The sequence below is a fragment of the Apaloderma vittatum genome, unplaced genomic scaffold (genome assembly GCF_000703405.1).
Source record: "Apaloderma vittatum isolate BGI_N311 unplaced genomic scaffold, ASM70340v1 scaffold21004, whole genome shotgun sequence".
Classification (NCBI taxonomy): domain Eukaryota; kingdom Metazoa; phylum Chordata; class Aves; order Trogoniformes; family Trogonidae; genus Apaloderma; species Apaloderma vittatum.
Window position 1 is genome coordinate 48,102 of NW_009711239.1, and position 24,445 is coordinate 72,546.

The 24,445-nt window shown below is 37.6% G+C and overlaps 1 protein-coding gene across 1 annotated transcript in view; it reads right to left on the reverse strand.

Annotated features, from left to right (window-relative positions):
• Window positions 1-16,031, reverse strand: part of PLCL2 (phospholipase C-like 2) — a 42,185-nt gene extending 26,154 nt beyond the window's left edge. The window contains exons 1-2 of the mRNA XM_009867596.1: window positions 13,548-16,031; window positions 10,344-10,547 (exon numbers count right to left, since the gene is read on the reverse strand). Coding sequence (XP_009865898.1) covers window positions 10,344-10,547; window positions 13,548-15,983 — 2,640 coding nt within the window. The 5' untranslated portion in view covers window positions 15,984-16,031. The remainder of the gene's footprint in view (window positions 1-10,343; window positions 10,548-13,547) is intronic.
• Between the last annotated feature and the right edge of the window lie 8,414 nt (window positions 16,032-24,445).

The following is a 24,445-nucleotide window of genomic DNA, read 5'->3' on the forward strand; positions in this document are numbered from 1 at the left end:
TCTGTGAATATGTGTTGCCAATACTGTTAGATCTACATTCTAACAGTAAAACTGAAACCATACTTACCGTAGGTATAAAACAGATCTTTAATAAAATGTCCCTCTCCACAAAATGCTGCTCACATTCTCCTTTTCTCTTAAACCGTGCCATATTAGGTATACTTCTGAAACCACAAGCTACAAAATTTCTGAAAACGTTTTAGTATTCAGTGGCCAGAACAGTGCTCTTAAAAGCAGTAATAAAAATATAATTTACACCTTGTAGGTATTTTATTAATTCCAGAATAGTGCAAATAGTATCAACAGCAAATAGCTGTAAAAAAAGGAAACCAAACATAGGACATACCAAACTACAATACACAAACTGCTAATAATATCTGCACCATTTCAAAAGATGTGTGTGACTCAGAGAAAGTTAGAAGTTGCTACCATCGCCCCAAGCAATCACGACAACAAAGGTCCGGTAGCGACAGTATATAAACAATAAAGAACTGTTATACATATTAGGAACTCAAACAAAATATATGTATAAACTATCCAAACAGTCCAGTATTCAAAGTCGGTGCACCCAAAGGCATTTTTGTTATGGCACTGGAACAAGCAAAAGAATTGTTCTTAGTCCTTTCAGTGACAACTGCCATGGTCAGCTTGCTCTGAAGTTGCACGAAGAGTTGTTTTGAACTATATATACCACCTTTGATTTTCTGCTGGAGAAAAATGGTGTTATACCAATAAGGAAGGAAATTACTGGAAAGCCAGATTTTAAACTTACAATAAACGTCAAAACTCAAATGAATTGTTCTAATGGTGTGGACAGCACACTGAAGGCATTCTTAAATGTCCAACTTTTAACTAGCACTGCCACTAACAACAGAAGTGGTCCTCTAATAGGCAGACGTCTCATGTTCACATTACTGAGCTCAGTTCAAAACTCAATAAGAAGTGTTAAAAACCTTGAAGAGTAGGTTCTGAAGAGAGGTCTTCTACAATGAGTTGATTGGCTTGACAGAGGAGGAGAAGAGCAGTGGATGGTTTTTATTTTGACTTTATTGAGGCTTTCAGCACTGTCCAAATACCTTAAGGGAGGTCGTTGAGTCACTATCCCTGGAGGTGTTTACGAGAAGGGTAGATGTTGCGTTGAAGGACATGGTTTAGTGGTGTTGATAGGGCTTGGAAAAGGTCGGATGCGATGATCCTGAAGGTATCTTCCAGCTGAAACTGTTCCATGATTCTATGATTCTGTAGACAAACTAGGCGAGTATGTAGAGGCCAGGTAAGTGGGCAGTGTGGTGGACTGAAAATGACGTGAGCAGCCAGGCTCGAAGCACTGTGATCAGCAGCATGAAATCCACCTGGAGGACAGCTGACAGTGGAGCAACTGCTGTTTCAACATCTTCATGTATCGCCTGGATGATGGGGCAAAAAGGGTATCCTCAGCAAGTTGATGGGAGAATTTGGAGGAGGTTGGGCACAGCAGGTAGTTGTGTTGCTACTCAGAGGAACACTTGTGCGCTGGAGAAGTGGGCTGACAGGTACTCCATGGAAAGGCAAGTGCCAAGTTCTGCATGTGGAGAACAATGACCCCATGCACATACCAGTACAGGCTGGCAGCTGCCTGGCTGGAAAGCAGCTTCTGAGAAAAGGATCTGAGTGTCTTGGTGAGGAAGAAACTGAACACAGCTAAGGAAGGGATTCCTTAGGATTACTTAGGAAGACTGAAGGAGGCAATTCTTCCCCTGTACTCTGCCTTGGTGAAGTCACACCTGGAGTGCTGCATACAGGTCTGGACTGCCCAGTGTGAGAGAAACACAGATGTATTGGTGAGAGCCCAGTAAATGTCACAAAAATTATTCAGGAATGGACTGGAGCATCATTCACGTTAGGTGACCCTGGGACTGTTCAATCGGGCTCAGTGGGGATTTTGGGTGGTCAAACAGTGGAAGAGGTTACCCAGAGAGGTTGTGGAGTGTCCATCCTTGGTGATGTTCAACACCCAGCTGGACAGTCCTGGGCAACCTGCTCTATCCAGCTCTGCTTTGAGCAAGGCAGTCGGACTAGACCAACTAGATATTCCAAGGTGCCTTCCAAATTCAATGCTTCTATGCAATTAAGGATTTTAGTAAAGCTGATGTCTGTAATCTAAAGGCATTTTTAGAAATGAACTTTCTGGCTCAAGATAATAATTTCATTATAGAATTAAGACAGTAACTTCAGACAATAACTTCATTATAGATAAAAATCAGGTGTGGTTTTGCCCAGGACAGTCCAAAGCCACTCTATAATGAAGAAGTGATCTTTCTACTATCTAAAAAGCACCAAGGTAAGAAAACAAAGCTGCTAGCTGCTACTTCTGTGCACTCAGAAAACTCACATCAAATTATTTGTTTCAAAGCAAATATATTATCTAAATTAGAAATTATTTTTCCCAACTATGGAAGAAAATAAATTTAGTACAGAAATATAGAGTAATTCAGGTTGAAGCTCATCTCCTCCAACCTCCTACTCAAATGGGGCCACCTAAACTAGGCTGCCCAGGACCGTGTCCAGATGGCTTTTGAGTATCTCCAAGGGTGAAAACTCTATAACGTCTCTGGGCAACATGTAGCAGTGTTCAGTTACCCCCACAATGAAAAAGTTTCCTGATTGTTCAGTGCCTCCTGTGTTTCCTTACGTGCATCTCCTGTCACTGTGCACCACTGAAAAGAGCCTGGTTCTGTTCTCTTTACATCCTCCCTTCAAGCATTTATATGAATTGCTGAGATTCCTCACCTGCCCAGAGCTTTCTCTTCTCCAGGCTGAACAGTCCCAGCTCTCTCAGCCTGTCCTCACAGAGGAGATGAGGTCCATCACCTTTGCGGGGCTCTCTCCAGTATGGCCATGTGTCTGAGGAGCCCAGAACTTGATAGAGGGGAAAATCAAGTCCCTTGACCATAACATATATCATGTATTATGATATCATTAAGTATTATGTTTCCCTTTAGATTTTAAACCAGTCCTCTTCCAAGACAAACGTGGAGAAAACTTCCATTATTCTTCTGGCACTCACTGGCATAGAAGATTAAGAATTTATTGAGAAAGAAGAAGAGAACTATTATTGGAAATGCAGAGCACATTTAAGAGAAGTTGTTATGCATCTGACCTATTTTTATGCTCTTCCATAAAGATTCCATTGGACTACATTAGAAACAGGACAGTAAGCTAGATTAACTCCTCTTCCTAAGTAGCTGTATTATTTTATGCTCTTATGAACACTGTGAGTCAGCTATTAGCCATAATTGGATTAGTGAGAGGATACAAAAAGCTTCACTGTTCACGCTCTTAACAAAACACGAAGAAATCTTGACTTCCCAGAAGCATCAAGTTGTCATTATCAGAGCTTTTCAATCAATGTAAAGCAGCTCATACTTTACAACATTTGGCATTGGAGTCTGAATATCCAAAATTAGACATTTGTTTCTGCCCTTGTGGACTGAAAAGCTCAACACAGGCTGAGGTTATATTCTGCAGCTCTGTTTTTGGAAGCATAATTGCAACCTCCAGTTTAGAATGACTGTGCTGCTATAAAACAGGAAAATAAAAACTGATAATAAGGAACATAACCCTTTTTGAAGAAAAAGCACAAGTTATTCACTATATTTTCCATCAATACTTTGATTTCCATTGTCTTTTGTGAAAGACTGATAACTACGCAATCAGTAATTACTTAAATTCATCTCAAAAAACAGATTCTACAATTATTACAACTTATTAAACATGGCAAAAAAAAATACCTGGAGTACTTGCAATAGTAAATTGAAATATGTTATATAAAACTTGGATCTCTGCACCACTGAACTGTATCCATTTATCACCTAAAATACAGACAGTTCTAACACTGCAGACTTGATAATGAAAGTAAACATACTGTACAAAGCCAAAGGCAACAACGGAAATAGTGAGACAGTGGGTGTTACCGGTATTTAAATATTGCATTTATATTGCCAACTCAGAATCTTACTGTTTTAACTACTCACTACTGACTGTGAAAGTCGCTTAGATCTAAGCATCCACATTCCTGACACCCTGACGATCTTTGTAGATCTGGGGGCATCAAAGTCATACATCTTCAAGAGTACTTAACTATTTTAGCTAGATCAAAGGTACCTACTACCTCTAATCCACTTACTGCAAAAATACACCCTAATGCAAAAAATCAACAGAATCAACCGTCTTTGACAGTTCTCTTCCTCTTGGGATATCAGGTTACGTTCAACCTTCGCTCTAGCTATCAAAGAATAGCTAAGAATTTTAAAAGGCTAAAAATTTACCAGTAACTTCATTTCAGTATGTGCATTTGAAAAGGGACATTGTCAAATGCTTTTGGAAAATCCAACCAGTCTAATCTTCCATGTCTACATGCTTCTTGACTTCAAAGAACTCCAAGAGATTAATCAGCCATTCACTTTATGAAAGCTGTATTGACTCTTTAAACATGTTTCTCCATGTTTCCACTAATTTTCTTCCTCAACACAGTTTCTACCCATTTTCACAGTACAGATGTCAGCTTGTCTGATCTGTAATTTCATGATCTTCCCTGGAAATCTCTTAAAACACTGGCACTACACTAAACTTTGAGAGTCAGTTTTAAGTGAGAGGATACACACAACAATTAGCAGTTTGGATATATCAACTCTTCAGAACTTTCAGAACCCTTGAATGAGTACTGTTACCACTTTCTGCTAATTTTTTTTCTCAGTCATTTTGCCTTTTCTGTGTAATATCTTCTATCGGCATTTCAGTTAGAGATGAATTGTCTAATGAGTCTTTCAAAAGAAGCATTTCATGTGAAACCTTAATCTCCACAGCTAAGTAGATGCAAAAACTAACTCAGTGTTGTGCCTTTATTTCTTTTCCTGAGGCTTTCTTTTATACTTTGATCATCTAGCAGTCACACACACTCTTTGACACAATTCCTGCTTCTGCTCTTTTCAGAAAAGAAGTTACTCTTATTTCCAAGTCTATGCAGGTCACTCCTAGAATTTCTCAGTGTTTGTTTTCTTACATTTTTTATTCAACTGTGTCAGGGTTAAATATCTATCCTATCTTCCTCACTTGCACATCAGTTCAGCTTTTTGGAAGATGCTGCTTTCTTTTGAATGGCAGCTCCTCCTTTTTGTGCTCCTCAACTGGTTTTTGATAAGTGATACATATTTACTTCAAGCCCCCTGTGTAGTATCCACGTGAGTGTCTACAATGTCTGTTTTTCACTGCTTCTTTAACAAAGTTCTTCATTCTTATGTAATCACACTCTTAAGTATAAAAGCAAGGAATAATAGTTTTTCAATCAGCTGTGCAAAGCCCAAGTTCCTTGCTTTATAAGCCAGATGATGCTAAGAGTTAAACTGTAACATCGAACACCCATAGAGCAGAAGACATAGGCTCAAGAACAATACTCTGAACCAACCAGGAAAGAGAATACAGCTATCACAGTCTATGCCAGTCATGTATTCCTCAGAAAAGGCACAACATGGAAAAACCTGGATTTTCCTAGGTTCAAAAAGAAGATAGTGGCCAGATGTTATTAGATGATATAAAACCACATGAGATCTAAAGATTGTGTTTGATTAGGGAAGACTGCTGACTGTATTGAATTCAGCTTTCTCTGCCACAATCAGAAACTTGAGTACTAGATCAAAAGAAATGCAAGAGTTAAAGCAACCTATTCACTCACTCCATTTTAGGAGATAAACTGGTAATTACCAGCACTGGATCTAGGATATTTTGGTTAAACCACAAGTTTGAAACCTCAAAGGGTAATTTTTGACACAAAAGCTTCCCAACTGAATAACTCTGACTTCTTCTACTTGTTCTCTCAGCAGAATGACTAAGTTTGTATTTGCAAAGTAACCATAATCAAGCACCTACATCAACAACAACACAACTAATACAGATTTTATGAGCTAAAAATAACTCAAAATAGATCTGCTAATCATTTTTGTAGACTCTGTGAAAGAGGCAATAGATATATTCCTTGTTTCCTTCAGAATTACAAGCTTCAATCCAACACACCCAGTACAGAAGTGCCCCACCCACTTAATCTATACTGGTATCAAGATGAATTTGAAAAGTAAAGAATATTTAGGGTTTCAAGCAGTAGCTGAAGTATAAGGACTATTATATTTTACCAAAACTTTTAGTAAGTCCCACTAGCACCAGTCCAGTCTATAACTCTTCAACATATAGTGTCAAACTACAAACTTCCAAACAGGATAGACATGTTCAAGTTCAAATACAGACTATCATATTTAGTTTACGTCTTCATCCAAATTTGCAATCCTGTAACATGAAGTTAACTTCCACATGACTGCACACGCAATCTGCTGTACTGAGTCCGTGGCTGAAATTAGCCAACAATAAGGTAACCAGATTTAAGTTTACTATATAGCTATTAATCACCAATCATACGGTGATTTCCAGTTTACTAGATTTGCTGTATTTTAATAACTCTCCTTTTCGTCATCTCACAAGCCCCAAACACTTATAAACACTGCCTTGCTCCTGATCTTATCCCTAGGGTGTATACAAAATCTATTAATCTTATTTGACTTTATTTGAACCAAATACAATCTTCCCATACCATGGACTGCAAACATTCAAAATTGCAACACAATCTCAACGTCAAAAAAACCTCAAATCCAAACAATCCATCACCAGAAAAACGGATCCAGCAGTGTTATCTAATTAAGATTTAATAACATTTAATCTTTCTTATTGTAGCAGCATTACTGTATCTTCTTTCACACAGGTCTAAGTTCTCTGCCTTTTCTGTGTTAGCTTTTCTCTTATGCTTCCTTGCAAAGCTCAGAAAACCTTATCTTCCCCAGATAGGACACTTCATCCTCCGCTAAGGGCAGAGATAGTCAAGTTCTCAGCGATATCTGGCTTCATTCGTATGATCATCTAGTATATCTTTACAGTGCTATTATACTCATCACTGAATAATGCTGCAGACTTAGAACAAGATCATTTTTTTTTCTCGTCATAGCATAACTTTTTAAGGTTTACTTACTGTTCATCTTAAAGGTTATAAGACATTTTAAAAAAAAAACATGCAATGGTGTGGAAGAGGCACTTGCCTTAACTCCAAGCTTCAGTCTGCAGCACTGATCAGTGATGGGTGTGATGACACCAACAGAGTGCATGCTGAAGTATCACATAAAGGAAGCTGAAGTTCATGAACAAGAGGGAAAAATAAAATATTGTTAAACAGTGAAAAGATGTTAGGGTGAAAATACTCAGGAGCATGGAGAAGCTAGAAAAGAATACACAAACTTCTTTCTCAAAAATTTCTGGTTCTATTTGGTTTTCATTACTCTGAAAAGACAACCCAGCTCCTATAATATCGATAAAAGAAAAAGATCCTTTTATTTCCTGGGTAAACTTCTGATTCCAGTAATGTTGGTGACAAATTACTCATTAAATTCAGAATACAGTATTTTAGCCTATGAATACTACTAGCCTGCATCACTTATAGCAGCTATACTACTGCAGTAGTGAACGCTGACAATTTAAGAAAGCATTATATGTGCAGCTTGTTTGCATATAAAAACCCCAAATATCTAGCAATACGCTAATTAACTTATTATTGTTTCTTTAAAAACAGGTATGTACCTCTGCTACACTGAAGATATTCTCCCCTTTCCATGTGCCGCTGCAGTATTGCACACTTTTCTAACTATTTCAAAGAGGACTGACTGTCCCCCTGTGAAGGTCTTACATCCTTTCTTGATTTACAGAGTAACAATTAAGCACTTCCAATATAAACAAATTCTGATCAATTAAAAATCTTAGCTGAATATTCATTTCTTTGTTCATCAGCATCTTACAAAAACGAGAGTATTTCTGATAAATAAGAAACCATTCATTAGGCAAAAATATCATGATTCTGAAACAGCAGTACTTTGAGAATATCGTTACCTGTGCCACGCTGAGAATGCACACAAGGTAACGACAGCCTGTGCACTTAAGGTACTAACTAAGGTTTATTTAATAAACATTTAACGCAATCTCTGTTATCCATGTGATTTCATACTTACAGTACTTGACACACTGGAAGAACATAGTTATATAATTTTGACCTATATTGAGGCCTAAGACAGCAGAAAATAGGACAAGTTGGTAATCATTCCTTTGACATTACATCTACCCTTCTTAATTCTGGATAAGGCTTCTCATTATTAAGGCGAATTTTATGCTCACGTGTTAATTAATCATGCCAAAAAAGAAACCCAAGCCAAAACCAACCATTGAGACAGTGTGTCATCCTGAGGGTTCACTATCAATTTACATCAAAAGACACACAGAAAGAACACTATCCACGGTAGTATCAGACTCTAAACATCTGTCACTATAGCAAATATCAATATATGAGCTACATAGCTTCACATCTCTTCTTTCCTTGAGAAAAGGATGATAGGGATGTCTCCCACCGTTCCACAATGTGCTTTCAGAAACAAGAGCCATCAGTATAGCTCCCACGACTGACTTCATTTTCCAGTATACCCCACAGGTTTTACTTGCTTAAAACATTTTGTCAAACCGGACAGAGTACTGGCAAGACCAAAGTTTCAGAAATTGAAACGTATGCCATTATTTTAATTTGTAAGTTTTATTTGACTAAAATAATATTAATTTTTACTGATCTTTGACATCACTTAGAGCTAGAAGCATTATTATTCTCTTTGTCTGCCTTTGAAATTGAATCTTTATCCTTTAAGGAAGAGGAGATGAAAAAATGTTTTGAACGTGCTGCTAAATATATATTCTATTATTCTTAAATATTAAGATACAGATTTCCAAAGTACACAAGTACTTAAGTCATGTATAGACTACAGGATGTGGGGAGGAAAGTGTAGGTGAGAGACAAATAGCAAATCGAACTCAAGATTGCAAAGATTTCTGGAGCCATGAGTCACCTCTAACTGAGTGACATTGGCACAAAAAATTAAATTCAAATTTACAAAACCATTTTAAGTATCTGGAATAGCTTAATAACTAATAAGGAGCATCATCACACCAGAACGAACTGCAGGTAGACATAACTCCAACAACAAGAGAGAACTTCATTATGTACGTGTTACAGGTGTAATCCTAACAACCGAGCTTGTTTACATCCTAATTAAAGTGATACCCTATAAGCTACCAGTAAGAGGATACCCCACTATCTCCTGTAACTGTGCTGCCAGTCCAGTCACATTCTGTTGCATTTACACCATCACTCAACTACATCAACTCTACCTAAATTGCCCATTACCAATGAGTGCTTTTTGGACTTTGGTATAGCATTATTCTAAAGCTATTTTTTTCCTTAGAAAGCAGTTTTAAAAAGAAACATATAGGAAACTAGGCTACTGTTTTATTTTCCTTCATTTATTTTCTCAAAAAAGCAAGGATTGTTTCTAAAACAGTGACTCGATTCTGCCAGGTGAGTGTTCTCATTTTAACAGACAAAAACTATGCAGAATTATTCTAGAAATGTTTTCTTACTGTCAGATGATACATCGAATTAAAGAAATCATTAAATAAATAAACAAATGCTCGATTCCTCTGTGCCAGATTAGCTCAGTGGAAGTAAGGAGGACATTTCATATCTCACCCATCTGGATCTTTTTGCATATTTTAAATTAATGCAAGGGAGATGTAAGACAGTATTTCTCAGTGTGTTAGTTCTTGCTTCTGTCTTGCAAAATATTTAATTTCCAGTCTCTAGTGACACAATTTACATATTTACTGACGTATAAAGACTGAAGTTAACATCACTGCTGCTTACAGATGTAAAAATGCCTAATCAAATGAGATCTATGAGAATGATACAGCAAAGGAAAATGAAAAAACTACTACTTATAAAACTACAAATCCTAAAAGCAGTTCCTGACATCTATTGCATTCTATGTCAAGTCAAAGCCAAAAGAAACGAGGTCAACAAACTGAAAAACGTAAAGTAGCAAATTAATGTAAGAGGTTTATAAATATGCAAGAAGTTTCAATTGACTGCAAAACAGGTAAATTAATACATCCTCTTCATGTTAAATCCTCTTGATTATAACCACTTTGCCTTCTGAAGTGTACAAACACTTGCACATTTGGATAGAGTATATTAATCTCAATATGAAAACACGATCAGTTGCTGTACATTCATGGGAAAGACTTTCAAAGCACAAGTAATGAAGCATGAAATAGGAAGTCACAGGTTAAAATGACCTTTCAAAACAGGCATGCTGTATTGTAAAAATACATTACAGAAATATATTAGAAAAAGAAAGTATTTCAAATAGCATATAAAATAACCACAAAGGACTACTCACCATGTCATATGCTGTTACGATCTTTTTCAAGACCTCTGGAACAATCCCTTGGAGCTCCATAGTCGGATACTGATCATTGAGATTCAGTACTACCAAGGGTGTATTATCAGGCCCAACCAAGCGCATAGACACTGCCAAAATGCACTGCATAAGATTTGCTACAGGAGAGAGGCCACATAATTCTTTGAATGAAACTACTGCATTCTGAAAAAAGGAAAAAAAGAGTTTCCTTTACAGTTAAATCTTAATTTTAATGTCTCATTCTTTCAGGATAAAATACTTCACTGCTATAGTTGAACTACAATGTGGAATTACCACAGCATTCCCCTGAAGAACTGGCAGTTTTCCAAAGCAACCAATATTACACATGTATTTTACCAAAAATGTTAAAAATTCAAACAATTCGACACTTGGCATAGGAGAAAAAAATCTGTTTAGAACAAGTATGTCTGTCCTCTATCGCGACTGAAATTAACCATGCAAATAAATAAATTCGAAAACATACTGGTTACATACATTTTTTCAAAAATTCTAAGAGATGTTTCAAAGTTCTTTATAAAAAGGCACCAAGAGAAACAAAATATTAGGTGCTGAATGTCCTAAATAAGCTAGGTGAAGTGGAATGAGAAATTCAGCCCATTTGTAACTTTAAACATACCTGAACTATAGTCCAGACGTGCTGTGGATCTGCTGGCTCCCATTTGGTGTGATTCACAAATCCAGCACTCCACTACCGATGTCACTCCTATCACAGAATCACACTTAAGTGAATTTTTAAGGTACTTCAATATAAATACCAATTTTGTACCTTTCCCTAGAATTTATTATTATAGTTGTATTTTGTATCCAGTATGGTAGAATATAAAACCATATGTTTAAACACAAAGAAAATTTCCAGTATTAAAAATACCGTGTGACTACAAGTAGCCACTGAAATTCCACGATGGGAATAATCTCAGCACTGCAATGAATTTAGGATTTTTGTACCAAGTGGGAGCTGGTGATCTATGGCAGGTCTGGAGTTTGTGTTCCTGTAGGAAACAAAAACAAAAACATGGTATATTTAAGTTACAAATGTGCTCAGTGCTCCTTTCTCTCACTTCTTATCCAAGCAGGATATCAGACACAGATTTTCATCAAAATCACTTTGCATCTTGCTGGCATGGTAACTCATTTGAGGACACATTTTTTACAGAAACATAATGCCAACCTTAATGCAAACAGGAATCAAACGTATTTTGCTGTCCACTTACAAGATGAAATACCCAAAGTAAACTTCAAAACAGGTATATATAGCATATTCACACAAAATTGTGTAAATAATAAACTTCAAAACAGGTATATATAGCATATTCACACAAAATTGTGTAAATACTAAATCATATCTACTACAGTCACTTACACTGTATTTGAAGTAAACATTTAGTAGCATCGAGTAAATGTCCAAGAAACACAAACTACTTTTATTAACTGGACTACACCCTAACGACAGGATAATTACGCCGTTGAAAAGACAGACATTTGGAAGTCCATTCAAACAGATTTTGTTTGAGATAAACATCATGAGTAAGCCATTATGAACAATAATTACACAAAGAAGTTAATGAGGAGTCAGGGAACATGTATATTAACTGATGGCAGGCAGGACAGAACCATGGCTGTAACTCTTGCCTCGGACTTCCAGCCCTATAGCCAAAGACCTTCTCTCGTGCTGTCAAGCAATTTAAACATGCAACATCACATCCAGTTCAATCATTCACATTATACTTTTATCAGTGATTCATATGTAACAAAAAGTAACCACATCAGCTTTTGCCACAGTAATGCAGTACCTAATGAAGAAGACAAAAGGCTAGCTATTTGTACACAGATTCAGAGAAATCATTAAACTCACTGCTGCATATTTTCTTTTTTTCTCTCCTTCAATTTTATATTAAAAAAATAACTTTGTTCTTTATAATCTGGCTTGTGGAGACATTATTTCTGTAGCATAAAATTGCAGCAATTTGTAGCATAACATTTCAGTAATACAGAGATTAAACAAATCTCACATTCCCTGACATAAGTTGATATTTACTTTGATTTGCTTTTATTCACTGTAAAACCTCAGTTATGCAGAATTTAAATTGTGCACATTAACATATTGTCAATAAAGCTATGTTAAACTAATATTCTCTCGTACCTAAAATATCCTCTTGATAGCATTTGAAGAGAAAATAATGATGAACTTAGTTGATAGCACAATTTTTACTGACAGAATAAAAGACATAAAATACCTTTCAATATCTCATGTTCAAAGAAACCACACTGTAGAGCCTCTTTTCAGTTTTATCAGTTCTGGAAAATACTGCAGCAAGCACAGTGAAGAGTTAAGTAGCTACAAAAGCTGTATGTTTTCACTGTGTCCACAAATCTTAGGTTTAGCTCTTTTTTGAAAGGTATCTTAAAATATACTGTCCTTTATATGACAGAATTCTAGCCTTCAACAGGTTAACTACAGAAAAAGTTAATTGGCTTAATCAGTTTCCCCTTAACATTCCATAAGAGGATCTGAAATTACTATGTTTAATTTTATTGATCACTAGTACCCTATCAGAAGTTTATAGACAGTTAAAAGCTCTATTAAAAAAAACCCCAAAACTTCGCAACACTCTTTAATCTATGTCTAAAAGGGCTTATTTATCTGGAATCTTTACTGGAATCTCCAAACAATGCATTGCTGAAGTGGGATCTCTTGGGAATGAGGAAAAAACAAACCGCCAGTGAAACTATGCTAAACATACTTTTAGGTACAACAAGTTTTATAATAAGGAGTAACGTCTCCTTCTTCTATCAGCTGCAATTTCCTCCTGCATTTCTATTTAACTTAATTTTCTAAAACTAAAATATTGCTGTATTTTCCTGTAGTGTGTATCTAACAGTTCCTTCACAGACATTAGATGAGTCAGCAAGCTTGACTTCTAACATTGGAGTCGTATTTCCAGTTCACATTCAACAAAATACACATACACAGCCAAGGTTACCTCAGTAGACAGTACCACCTAAAAGGCTGCTCTGACATAATCCATTTCTGAAGCTGTTCAGCATTAGACTCGAATAATGTAACTCACAAAATGCAGTAAGACTCCTAAAAACGTATCTTCCATATGCATGATAGTAGAAAAATACATATAAGAACCGATAAATTAATTGTAAAAACTGTACCTGCATATTTTCTCTCAAATCCGTGGCATCCCGAATAGGTTGGAGAGCATTCTTGAACACTTCATCTACTGTTTTAATCCATAATGTTCTCATAGAAGCATATTCCCTTGATTTCTTGCCCTTCCTCACGGAGAGGCCTCGCTTATGAGGTTTCCCACCACCCCTTCGATTAGTAATGGCCACATGCACAAACAGAGAAGCATGTGCTAACATTTCACCAGTTAAAGACTGCAGAGGAACATGCCGATAACCAGTCTGTAGACACTCAAAGGGAATAGTGTATTGCCCGATAAACTCATCCCCAATGTAATCATCATCCAGCACTACAAAACGCACCATAGCTAGTTCGGGTAGATTTATTTGAAATTCAAAGCTTTCATCAAAAATTGGATTATCCCCGTTCTGATGCATAGTTTTCGTCCTTTGCTCTGCGCAGTCAGCGGGGATTCCATGTATTTCAACATAGACATAAGGATCCACAACATCGCCTTTGGCACCTGATCCTTTGGGTTTAGGAAAGTTTTGCCCACTAATGATTTTAATATGAAGCAGCTGAGGGGAAACTCCAGGCACAGTGTCCTTCGTATTCGCACTAAAGAAGGATACTTCCTCTCTCATGATAGCAGGACGAAGGACATAGCCACAGTTTCCGTTTTGTCGAAACCAACCAATGTTAAGATCCATCATTAAGCCAGGTGTCTGGAAGTTCATTGCAACTATCTGACAACCACATTTCCAGAAGTCCTGGGGATTCATATTACTAGAGTCAATCCTCATAGGACTGGGGAAAACTCTCGCAAGAAAACGCTTGTTGTAATTTACAAAGTCTCCCGGGTTTTCATTGGCGTATTTGCTAGCAAGCACTTCGTTAAACGAGCACACTTCCCAGTACTTCTGGAGCTGAAATGAAACTTGAAACTCTTTGAACTGGACTGATTTACATATGCTTACCAGCTCAGAGAGTTCTTTGCAGAGCTGAAATCGCTTCCCAGTCATCGAGTTTTGCTGTTCCATCCCTTCTTTCCCCACTCTCTGTGACATTTCTGCTCCTTCATCTTCATCTGTAACATCTCCCTCTAGTCCCGAACAATTAGAGGAAAGCTTCTTGGCTTTAATTAGTATTTTCCCTTTAAGTGCTTCTGGTGATGGAAGATAAGACTCTTCAATGTTTGGAGACTGTGTATGTAGTTTGTCCCCCAAAATTTTCTTCATGTGTTGTACCATCACTTTCTGTTGCTTAATAGAACAATGATTTTCTAAACACAAAATGAGAGGGTATTCTGAAGCAAAAAATGCATACTTGTTTATAATGTCAATCACACTACGGAAGACAATCTGTGATGTCATTGTATGGCCTGTGTAAATAACAGGCTCATTATCTGGACCATCCCATACATCCAGTTCAACACTTCGACAACCCATTTTAAGAGCGCGAATGTAACCTGTGATGTCCGAAGGCCCCCGAAATTGATCTTCTATCAAGTATGTATTATGAGATGAATTGATAAAATAATGAGATAAAGGTTGTTTCATATCTTGACAAACTTTTTTATGTTCCGGATCAAAGATGTGGCAGTCTGGTGAAGTAAGGTAATTTGTAAACCCATCTATAGAAAGACAACCCTTTTCCTGGCCCTCTTTGGCTGGCTCGTATTTCTGAATAATTTCCAGGCTTATTTCTTCTGTGACATGTGCCATACCCTGCTCTGCCTCTAAAAACATCATGAGGTCCTTGGTATCTAGGAATTCTTTATTGCTTGAAAACTGAACCAACAGGAAATAGATTTCAGGTCTGGTACAAAGCTCATGAAAAACTTCAATAAACTCTTCTTTCGTTACTTCAGTACCAGTTTTTTCCTTGGATCTGTGTAACTCCTTGAACTTTAGTTCAATTTTATTAGTTTTTAAACCAGGATTTAAATTTTTTATAAACTGTACAGCATTACACAGGGGTATATGTCCCAAATTATCTACATCTGATTCACTGAACATTTGTGAAAGCCATGAAGTCCGCATATTATCTTGAGTACTTTCTATCATATCTAGAGTATGTTTCCCGTAAGAAATCAGATATCTTAGGCCAGTAACCCAAATATTTGCAATGTCTGCAGAGTTAGCAACAAGATCTAGTGACTCATAGTTTTCTCCATATATAATTGAAAATGCACAGTCTTCTGATATCTGGTCATATATTCCATTGCTGCGAAAAATATCTGTATTTTTTCCTGTTCTCACTTCTTTGATTGATTTAATATCAATCTTTGCTTTTTCAGAATCCTTTTTTGAAGGTTCCCAGCGTAGAGACTGCATATCTGCATCTAAAAGAAAGTATCGGTGATACACCCTAGAGTTGGATCGAATCTTTTTCAGTTCAGAGCCTTCAACCATGGCGTTTATACAGTCACTTGCACTGCTGATCTTTTTCTCCGTTGGCATACTGCTAAACGACACAGTCTTTTTCCGTTCTCGCTTTTGTTTCGTACCATCCTGGTAAACAAGGGGAGAGGGGGAAAGAAAACATGTATCAGTATGACTTTGCTCAACATTGAAATAGGTTTCAACTTAAAGCTGATATTTCATGAGGTATTTCAAAAAGATCTAGCCTCTATCTGACTACCAGTAAGATGGAAATGCCTACTGGAATCATCACAAATAAAAATGCTAATAACGGTTTAATGTTTGATCTTGCCTATGTAAGTAATCTTCCAGGGTCTTTTTTTTTTTAAATATTGTGTATGAACACAAAATTATACAAAGCAAGTTTTGAATGCTAATAATAATGCTGCGTAAATTTTACTTTATCAATAATCTACTTCTAGACATAATAAGTTCTACAGCCAAGGCAATAGGAATTAAGCTTTTCTCTGAGTCCTTATACTGTCCTAGATACTTGTTGAACTCTCTCAGTACAGAATAAAACGCTTTAATACCATGCTGCCAGAGTCCTCAGGAATTGTCAGCCTTGACAACCAGAGAAACATTTACACAGTTAACTACAAAAAATCTGCAGGACACGGTCATAATTTATACATACAAGATAGTAACAGCACTCATTGCTCATAGCTCTCTTCTCTAATGCACCCATCCACATTCTTCCCATAGACTTTCCGGAGCATCGGCCCAGGCTTCCCAGCCCCGTACCAGGAAAACATTCACGTTCTGCTTTAGAAGCTACCCTGAAACGCAAGTGACTGGACTGGAGCAGATACAATTCACTGCAGTTCTGAGTTTCAGGAAATACAGCAGTGACTCGGGAGGGAACTAGGAGAGGACTGAAGTTGTACGAGTTCCAAAGAAGCTGTACATCATTAGAAAGAACTTGAATGGATGATGCAAGATCTGGTCAGGAAGGGAAGCAAAAGTGATTCACCTTTGCCCTTAAAACAATGAAACAACCTGGAGTTCTTATTTTACTAGAGAAAGCTTGTGTAGAAAACTACAGATAAAAGCCATTAAAACATTTGCTGTTTGTATTAATTCAAAGAACTGCAAGTAAGTCAGTACTAGATGACTTAAATTACAACCAATTTCATAAGAACTAACTGAATTTAAGAATTCTGTGTGCTATTATTAAGCTTTTTTCTGAGTTTGAAAAAATGCTGGTGAGTTTTTATTAAAAGTACCGTGCCTTGTTAAGCTAACTTTTAGTCCAAAATAATATTTCCATTAAATAATCTTCTTTCTTCTAGATACTCTATTCAGAAATTTTCTTCTTATACTCCAGCACAGCTCAAAAAATTACTTTTACAGCCTCATATGAAAAGAATGTTGATTTTCCCTCTAATAGTTTTCCATTTGAAGCATGTTCCAGTGTAAATCAGCAATGCCTGTAAGGCAGAAAGGAGAGGGAAAGAAAACTTTTAACGATTACTGCGCTGAACAGATGTTCAAATAAAAAACATCCATTACAGAATGCATTTCCAGTTCAGGGCATATGTGCTGTATGTTTAATTTTATTAAATTAAAAATGCAGAATTCTGTTTTGTAATTTAATTTATAAGCATCTGAAAAGACCTTCATTGAAAGAATGATTAGTAAAGTAAGCAGACTTAATATTTGCTGTTCGTGTTTGAGAAAATTAATCAACCATACAATTCTTGCACCTTTAATGACAGCAGAATTTGCTTTACATAAGTTCTCAAGAGACCAATAAAAGTGAATAACCCCATAGAGGATAGTTTTATTTCTAATTCCAGATCAAACACCTGCAATGGATACAACATAGAGTTGACTCTTGGAATCTCATTATATGTAGGTTTGGGATTACTTTACAACAAAAGCAAATTTCCTTAGTTTAAAAAAAAAAAAGGCAACTTACAAATGTTATTTTTGTTTACAAAGATTTTTCTTCTATTTTAAGCCTAGCTTCTTGTCTGGCTACCTATCCACATCTCCTAATCTGAAAAAGTGGCAAGGGACAGCCCCACAGAAATGAGCAATGATGTTCCTGTCCGATATTTTAGGGCTTGGTATGAAACATGCTGAAACTCCTCAATGCTCCAGATTTCTCAGTCAGATCTAGGAGGGGAATATCTTTCTTGAATTCTTCAGTGAGAGGCAGCTGACAGATAATCTCCTGACACCAAAACTGTCAAGACCTGGGAAGTATTACCTTGCCTAGCCATGACCAGTATCTACCAGAGGGAAGGTCTGTACCTTTCTCTATGATCAGGATTGTGTCTGATCCAAGACACTGAACAGCAAGGGAGAAAGATGATCTGACATTTCCTGATGTCATCTGATGCAAACGATCCATCTCCAGGCAACCCCAACCCCAGCTCTACTTACCTAAAGACTGAATAGGAGTTTACACATACGGATCAGAGGAATAATTCAGTCTACCACCTGCAAGACTATTTTGCTTGCTGGTCAGATGAATTTGAAGCCAGTTCTGCACTTCTGGAGGATAAAGCAATCTCACCACTTGGCTTATTCATATAAAGCCTGCTCACAGCAGACATCACTGTATGAATGTTGATGACCATAAAGACAAATTTTAAAATACTTCTGTGAGTTTCTCATAGCTCTAAGCACCAGAACACCCTTCATAAGTTTTTGCTTCTCCAGAAATCAACGATCCTGAGCTACCAGATTGCCTATGCAAGTCTCCATCCTGACATAGGCATGGCAGTCATGATCAATCTGCATAAAAAGAGGAACATAAAGGATATTTTCCCAAAGACACCAGCCAGAATTACCAACCTGTCTGAATTATCTACCTGTCTGAAAAGAACTCTCACTCATAAGCAAAGAATGTAATTGCATACAGTGTGCGCAAACTGTATGAAACAGGTTTGCAAACCTCAGAGATATGGTCCGGCATGGAGAAGGAAGCAGATACATTCTGCTATGTGATGTGGAAAACTTCACCCTGAAAGTGGGGTGGCATTCAATAACTGGTTCAGGTGTCTCGCGACCTTAAGCCTGCCATGAATCAAAGAGATTGGCCCATCAGAAAACTGTATGCATCTGAACAAACAGATGTGACAGGAGTCACTTCTCAGTGTTCTTACAGTCAAGACTTGCAGTGTCTTGATCCTGCCGAAGATGCTCAAAGTGAGACTGGCTCTACAGTGCAGATGCACAATTCTCTCCATGGCAGAAGCCACAACTTTTGTGCTCAAGCAACTTTCAGGGTCGTTCTAGTATCTCTCACACAATGAAGACCATGCCAATCTTCAGATTATAACAGGTACTGTCATCATAATTCAGGACTTCCCCTGAAGACTTCCTGTTCTTCAGAAGACTTTATCATTGAAACCAGAATGACCACCTCATCAAAATATTTCCTAAAACCATGTGTGTCATGTCCAAGGTGACCTGCAAGAAGCTTTGAGAAACAGACCAGACCACATATAAAACTGTTTTGAAACTTCGCTACTATCTGCCTAAAATGACAACACAGAGTTTAGTTTATCCAGGAGTCCATAGCAACAGAAAGCAAAGTATCAAGCAGTTGAAATAACAGAAATAATCCCAGCTGACATCTATGGCACTTCAGAGACAGAGACAGCTGGAGAAGCCACCTTAAAAGAGTGAACAGGGAACAATGTCTCCACGATAATTTATTTTTTGTTCTTCTCAAGGTGCAGACAAAGAAATGGTTGTGTGACTAAGACAGCACTATCTACAAAATAGAATTCTGGATTGGAATCTGAGATATGCACACCATTTCTGAGCAATAAAGCTTTTAATTTATGCAACTTCATGATAAAATTACTTAAAGAGCAGTTCCAATAACCACTGGCACTGATAGGGACAGTGGTGGTGTTAAAACAGAAATTTCATAAGGTAGTATGATCAGGGTGATAGCAGAAACAATGAATAGCACAAGGTTTGTAAACATCTACTAAAGCAAAGGATGCAGAGAGTGAATTTTACAACCTGTAAATGCCCAAATGAACCACGCCTCAGAAGACAGCATGGGGAAAGCAGTACTTCAAAACACATTCAATCCTGGCGTTACTGAGAAGTTCAGCGGAATCTTTGTGAAGAAATTTACAGCCCAGGGCAGTGACATGCCACCCCCTGAGGGGAGAAGTGATGGGCTGCAAGTGGAGCACTGTGCAGGACAGTCCTTCTATCCGCAACGGTCCTCACTCTCTCCAATGCAAAGTTCAGAGACGGGCCTCCGTGATGCTGCCTCTCTGCATGACTGAAGCAGTCACCTGCAGCTTTGATGCAATAGTTATTCTAACCAGAATTTGAAGATTGTAGCCTCTATCCGCATTTAGCCCACTAAGGTACTTCTTTGAGAGCAGAGGACTCGACAAAGAAAAGGCAATGGTAACAAGAGGAAGTGGCAGAACGACACATTTTCAGAGCCCTCATCTGGGAAGTGAAAGTCCCTGATGTTATTACTCCATAAACACTTCACTTGGTGACGATGAATGCAAAACGTACAAACATTGCAGGCAGCAGGGACCTGAACGCTGAATTTTGCCCTCTCACAGGAATACCCACCTCTCTGGGTGACAGACCTTGCTGCTTCTTGTTTATGCTCTAAATGTACCAAATTTTCATTCACGTTGATTTACCAGAGGTTCATGAAAAGCATGGAGGGAAGCTCTACCCCAGTGTTAAGAGCAAGTGGTTAGCACACGAGGAGCTGTGTGCTTGAAGATCCCCAGGTGGAAGGACTAGTGTCCATCACTTAATGAGTAGGTGAGAGCTCTGCAAACCAAGCAGCCACATAACAAATAGAGCCCAGGACACCCCCTTCAGCCCCAGCACCTCACTGCAGGCTTTTTCATTGTAAAAGGCTGAGCTCTCACAACGTGTGAAGGAACTCACCCACCTTGTGGCAATGAGTCCCAAGAATGCCTACTGACCTAATTCCCAACAGGCTTAGAAACTAAAGACGGATGCTGAGCCATTCAGCCTAGAAAAGACGGCAATGTCCACACATGGGTAGTAACAAAAGTACAATCACCTCAAGAGCTATTAAATCAATCAAATCTTTTGCATGTAAGTTCTGGGTTAAATGACGTGTTTGAGAATCTGAGGGTCAGTGTTTTGGCAATACTCTGAAAATTACTGGTGAGTAGGTGAGAACACAGGCCATGCCTAAATTAGGTTAATTTTATTTTTTGAAAAATCACACTATCATTTAATGTCATACAGCACAAAAGGTGTTTTAGAAGTAATTTAATATACATCTGTAGCTAAGAGTTGCAATACAATTCACTGCTTTATGATGAGAACAGACACTCTAATGATCTTCATGATGAACACGGAATGAAACTACTCTTGGGACACTACACAACTTGCTTTTATAGCCCATGTGACACGTAAGTAGCCAACCTGAGTATAAAAACTGCCTGTCTACAACAAATGCAATTCAGCAGCAATTGCAAAATCACCCAGCTTAACAACAAGATGTATAATGTAAGTCAATTCCAGGAAGTGGTTAGTTAAATAAAAATTATAAAAAATTAAGCTTTCTTTATTACTTAAGATTTCTACACATTTTTCTTCGGAACCCTGCAAAACAAACCTCTGAATGTTATAGATTTTCTTTCTGAATGTTATAGATTTTCTTTATACTTAAGAAAGCATTCAGGTATGTCTATATATTATTAGGTCTATTCAAAGGAAAAAACCCACAGATAATCAAGGTAGCATTTAAAAACATTTAATTTCTAAATGTATTACATTAAAAAATATGATAATATCAGTAGTTTGTTATTTTCCAAGGTTTCACCTCTGGTTTTAGAGAGAGAAATGCAGACATAGATCAGCAAATGAGTCACAAATACAACGCCAGTATCATATTATCCTTCTCTTTACAAATACTTCAATTGCAACAAATATTTAGATTTTCTTTGAAGAAACAGGACCACTTATTATTGCAAACACCAAAAAAAGAATTATTATGTATAAGTTGTCTACATACAGCTGACAGATCATTCCAGAACATAATATGCAGCTTTATAAATCAAAATAAACACGTTTTTTGCATGAAAGGGAAAGAAAATAACAGGTAATCAAAATTAGCAACATTTCATCTTTGTTAGACAAAATTTAGCATTGATATCAAAAGTTACATACTGTTAAGGCAGAGGCAGAGTTGTCTTTGGAAGAGTGGGAAAAAGGGAGAAAGGGGGAGGGAAAGAAGAGAGAAGGTGTGACAGGAAAAGTCTCTCTCCCTCAGCCAAGTATCTACATCGTTCTGCCTAGTCAGTACCTTTTAAGTTAATAGTGCTACGAGATTCTTAGTAACATAGTGACTGAAATCCACTAACAAGCACGTACGTTATAATGCTTCAACGCAGTTGTCCAAACCTTGCATGTGAAAATGAAAACAAGAAAAAACTCCAAGTAACCAGCAGTTCAGATGCCAGAATCCCAAATACTGAAAAACCAGCACATTTTAAATCACTACTGTTTCTGAATGGAGCTGTAGCACTGCTCAATGGTACACAACACTGAGCATTTGTATTTAAGACAAAGCAAAGAGCCTTGAACTGAAATAACAGGCATCTGGGGGAGACAAAACATCAGGTATTTGGAAAACACAGGGGCCCTTGTTTGCTGAATTAGTTTTCTGCAATTTTAGTGTGCTGAAACAATTTGCCATGTGAGCAGGTAAGTATCAGAACTGGTTCAAAACAGAGATCACTACTATACTACTGACTAGAAAGACCAGAGAAAAACGGTAGCCTGTGCTGTCCTTGTTGCTTGTAGAGCAGATAGTTTAACTCACTTAAACACTGTGACTCCCGTGAGCAAGGAAATAACAGGATATAGGTTTGCAAATAAAGTCTAGACTAAAGCTTGCTTCATAAAACTTCTTCCAGAAGAGCCTACTTAGCCATTTGATAAGTTTCCCAGGAGTAAAGAAACCATTTTTTAAATATGATTTTAAGTTGCTGTCTTAAGTATCTTTAAGTTCTTCAACGTTCAAATGCTCTTGCAGTGTGTCACAGGGGAGCTTGTCGTGAACCTCTGCGACGAAGCAGATGCTTCTTTCAGCATGATGCCCAAGACACCCAAGCGGCTGCCTGCTCCCTCCCGCTCAGCTCCGAAAGCTGACACAGGCTAAGCAAGGTAAGAGAATGTCCTAACTCCATTACTAAAACTTGCTAAAGCAGCATGAACATATTTTATGTCTCAAAATGCTAACTATATTATATTTGTCACTGTTAGTGTTAGGAAGTCATATTGGTAAATACCACAAAGTGAGCTAAAAAAGAAATGACGGCTCAGTTTGAAAATGTTCTTCAGTTAAATGACAGATTAGTGATTACACGAAGCACTCCTGGTTTTCAACAGGTGTTTTGAAGTTTAAATTCTGAACCTCAGTTTTAGATATAACAGAGGCTAACATAACAAAATAGTTCAGCCACCCCTTCTTTAGGGCCATTTTTTTAATAGCAAAATGTGTGGGGATCAATTAATTAGTTTTTTTAAAACAAAACATTAAATCACAGTGGTGTTTCACCATATTACTTCAACACACATGAATCCAGTCCAGATGTTTTTCAAAAGAAAGTAAACAATTTGATATTGCTTACTCTGCTGAAATTAAAGGAGTGGTAACTACTTATGTTTGATTTTGATCTAAATTTTAACAAGTCCATGGCACCTAAGACTTCTCAATGTCTGCAGTTTGGTGTTCCCAAGTAAGTTTGCTTCCTAGCAGCAACTACTGTAACTTAGAGAAACATGGTTCTGTTTATAAAGTAGTACCTATAATGAAGGAATTTGATAATAACATATCCAAATATTAAAATACAATAGTAAAAATGGCAATCACCATTGAGGTATTCTTTCATATGCAAGTATATATGTGTATTTATGATATGAAAATCAAAGGACATTTGGTTTCAGGGTTTAATTTACAATACAGATGAGCAGGAGAAAGGGGAAAAGTCTCATCTCAAAAGAAAAGAAAGAAGCATCTAAAGAAACTACCCAGACTGCTGTGAGCACTGAGAGAGCCAAAGCCTGAGTTATGTTTGGCACGAATGTCTACGTTTTTTATTTTAATGAGTCAGTTACAGTTCAGGCTTCTGGGTAGCATTTCCCCTTCTGTCCCAGAGGGGGAAAAGGATCTTGGGGCAGGAGTTAGCAGGACTAATTTCTTGATGCAAATGGTCAATGAGCCAACCAGGAGAGGAGCGCTGCTGGACCCTGTGCTCACCAACGGGGAAGGTCTTGTTGAAGCAGTGAAGGCTGAGGCCAATCTTGGCTGCAGCGACCAGAAGACGGTAGAGTTCAGGATCTTGTGCGGTAGAAATAGAATACCTAGCAGGATTGCAACTCTGGACTTCAGCAGGGCCAACTTTGGCCTTTTCAAGCAATTGCTAGGGGAAATACCATGGGACAGGGAACTGGAAGGGGAAGGGGCCCAAGACAGTTGGTCACTATTCAAGGACCAATACTTCCAGGATCAG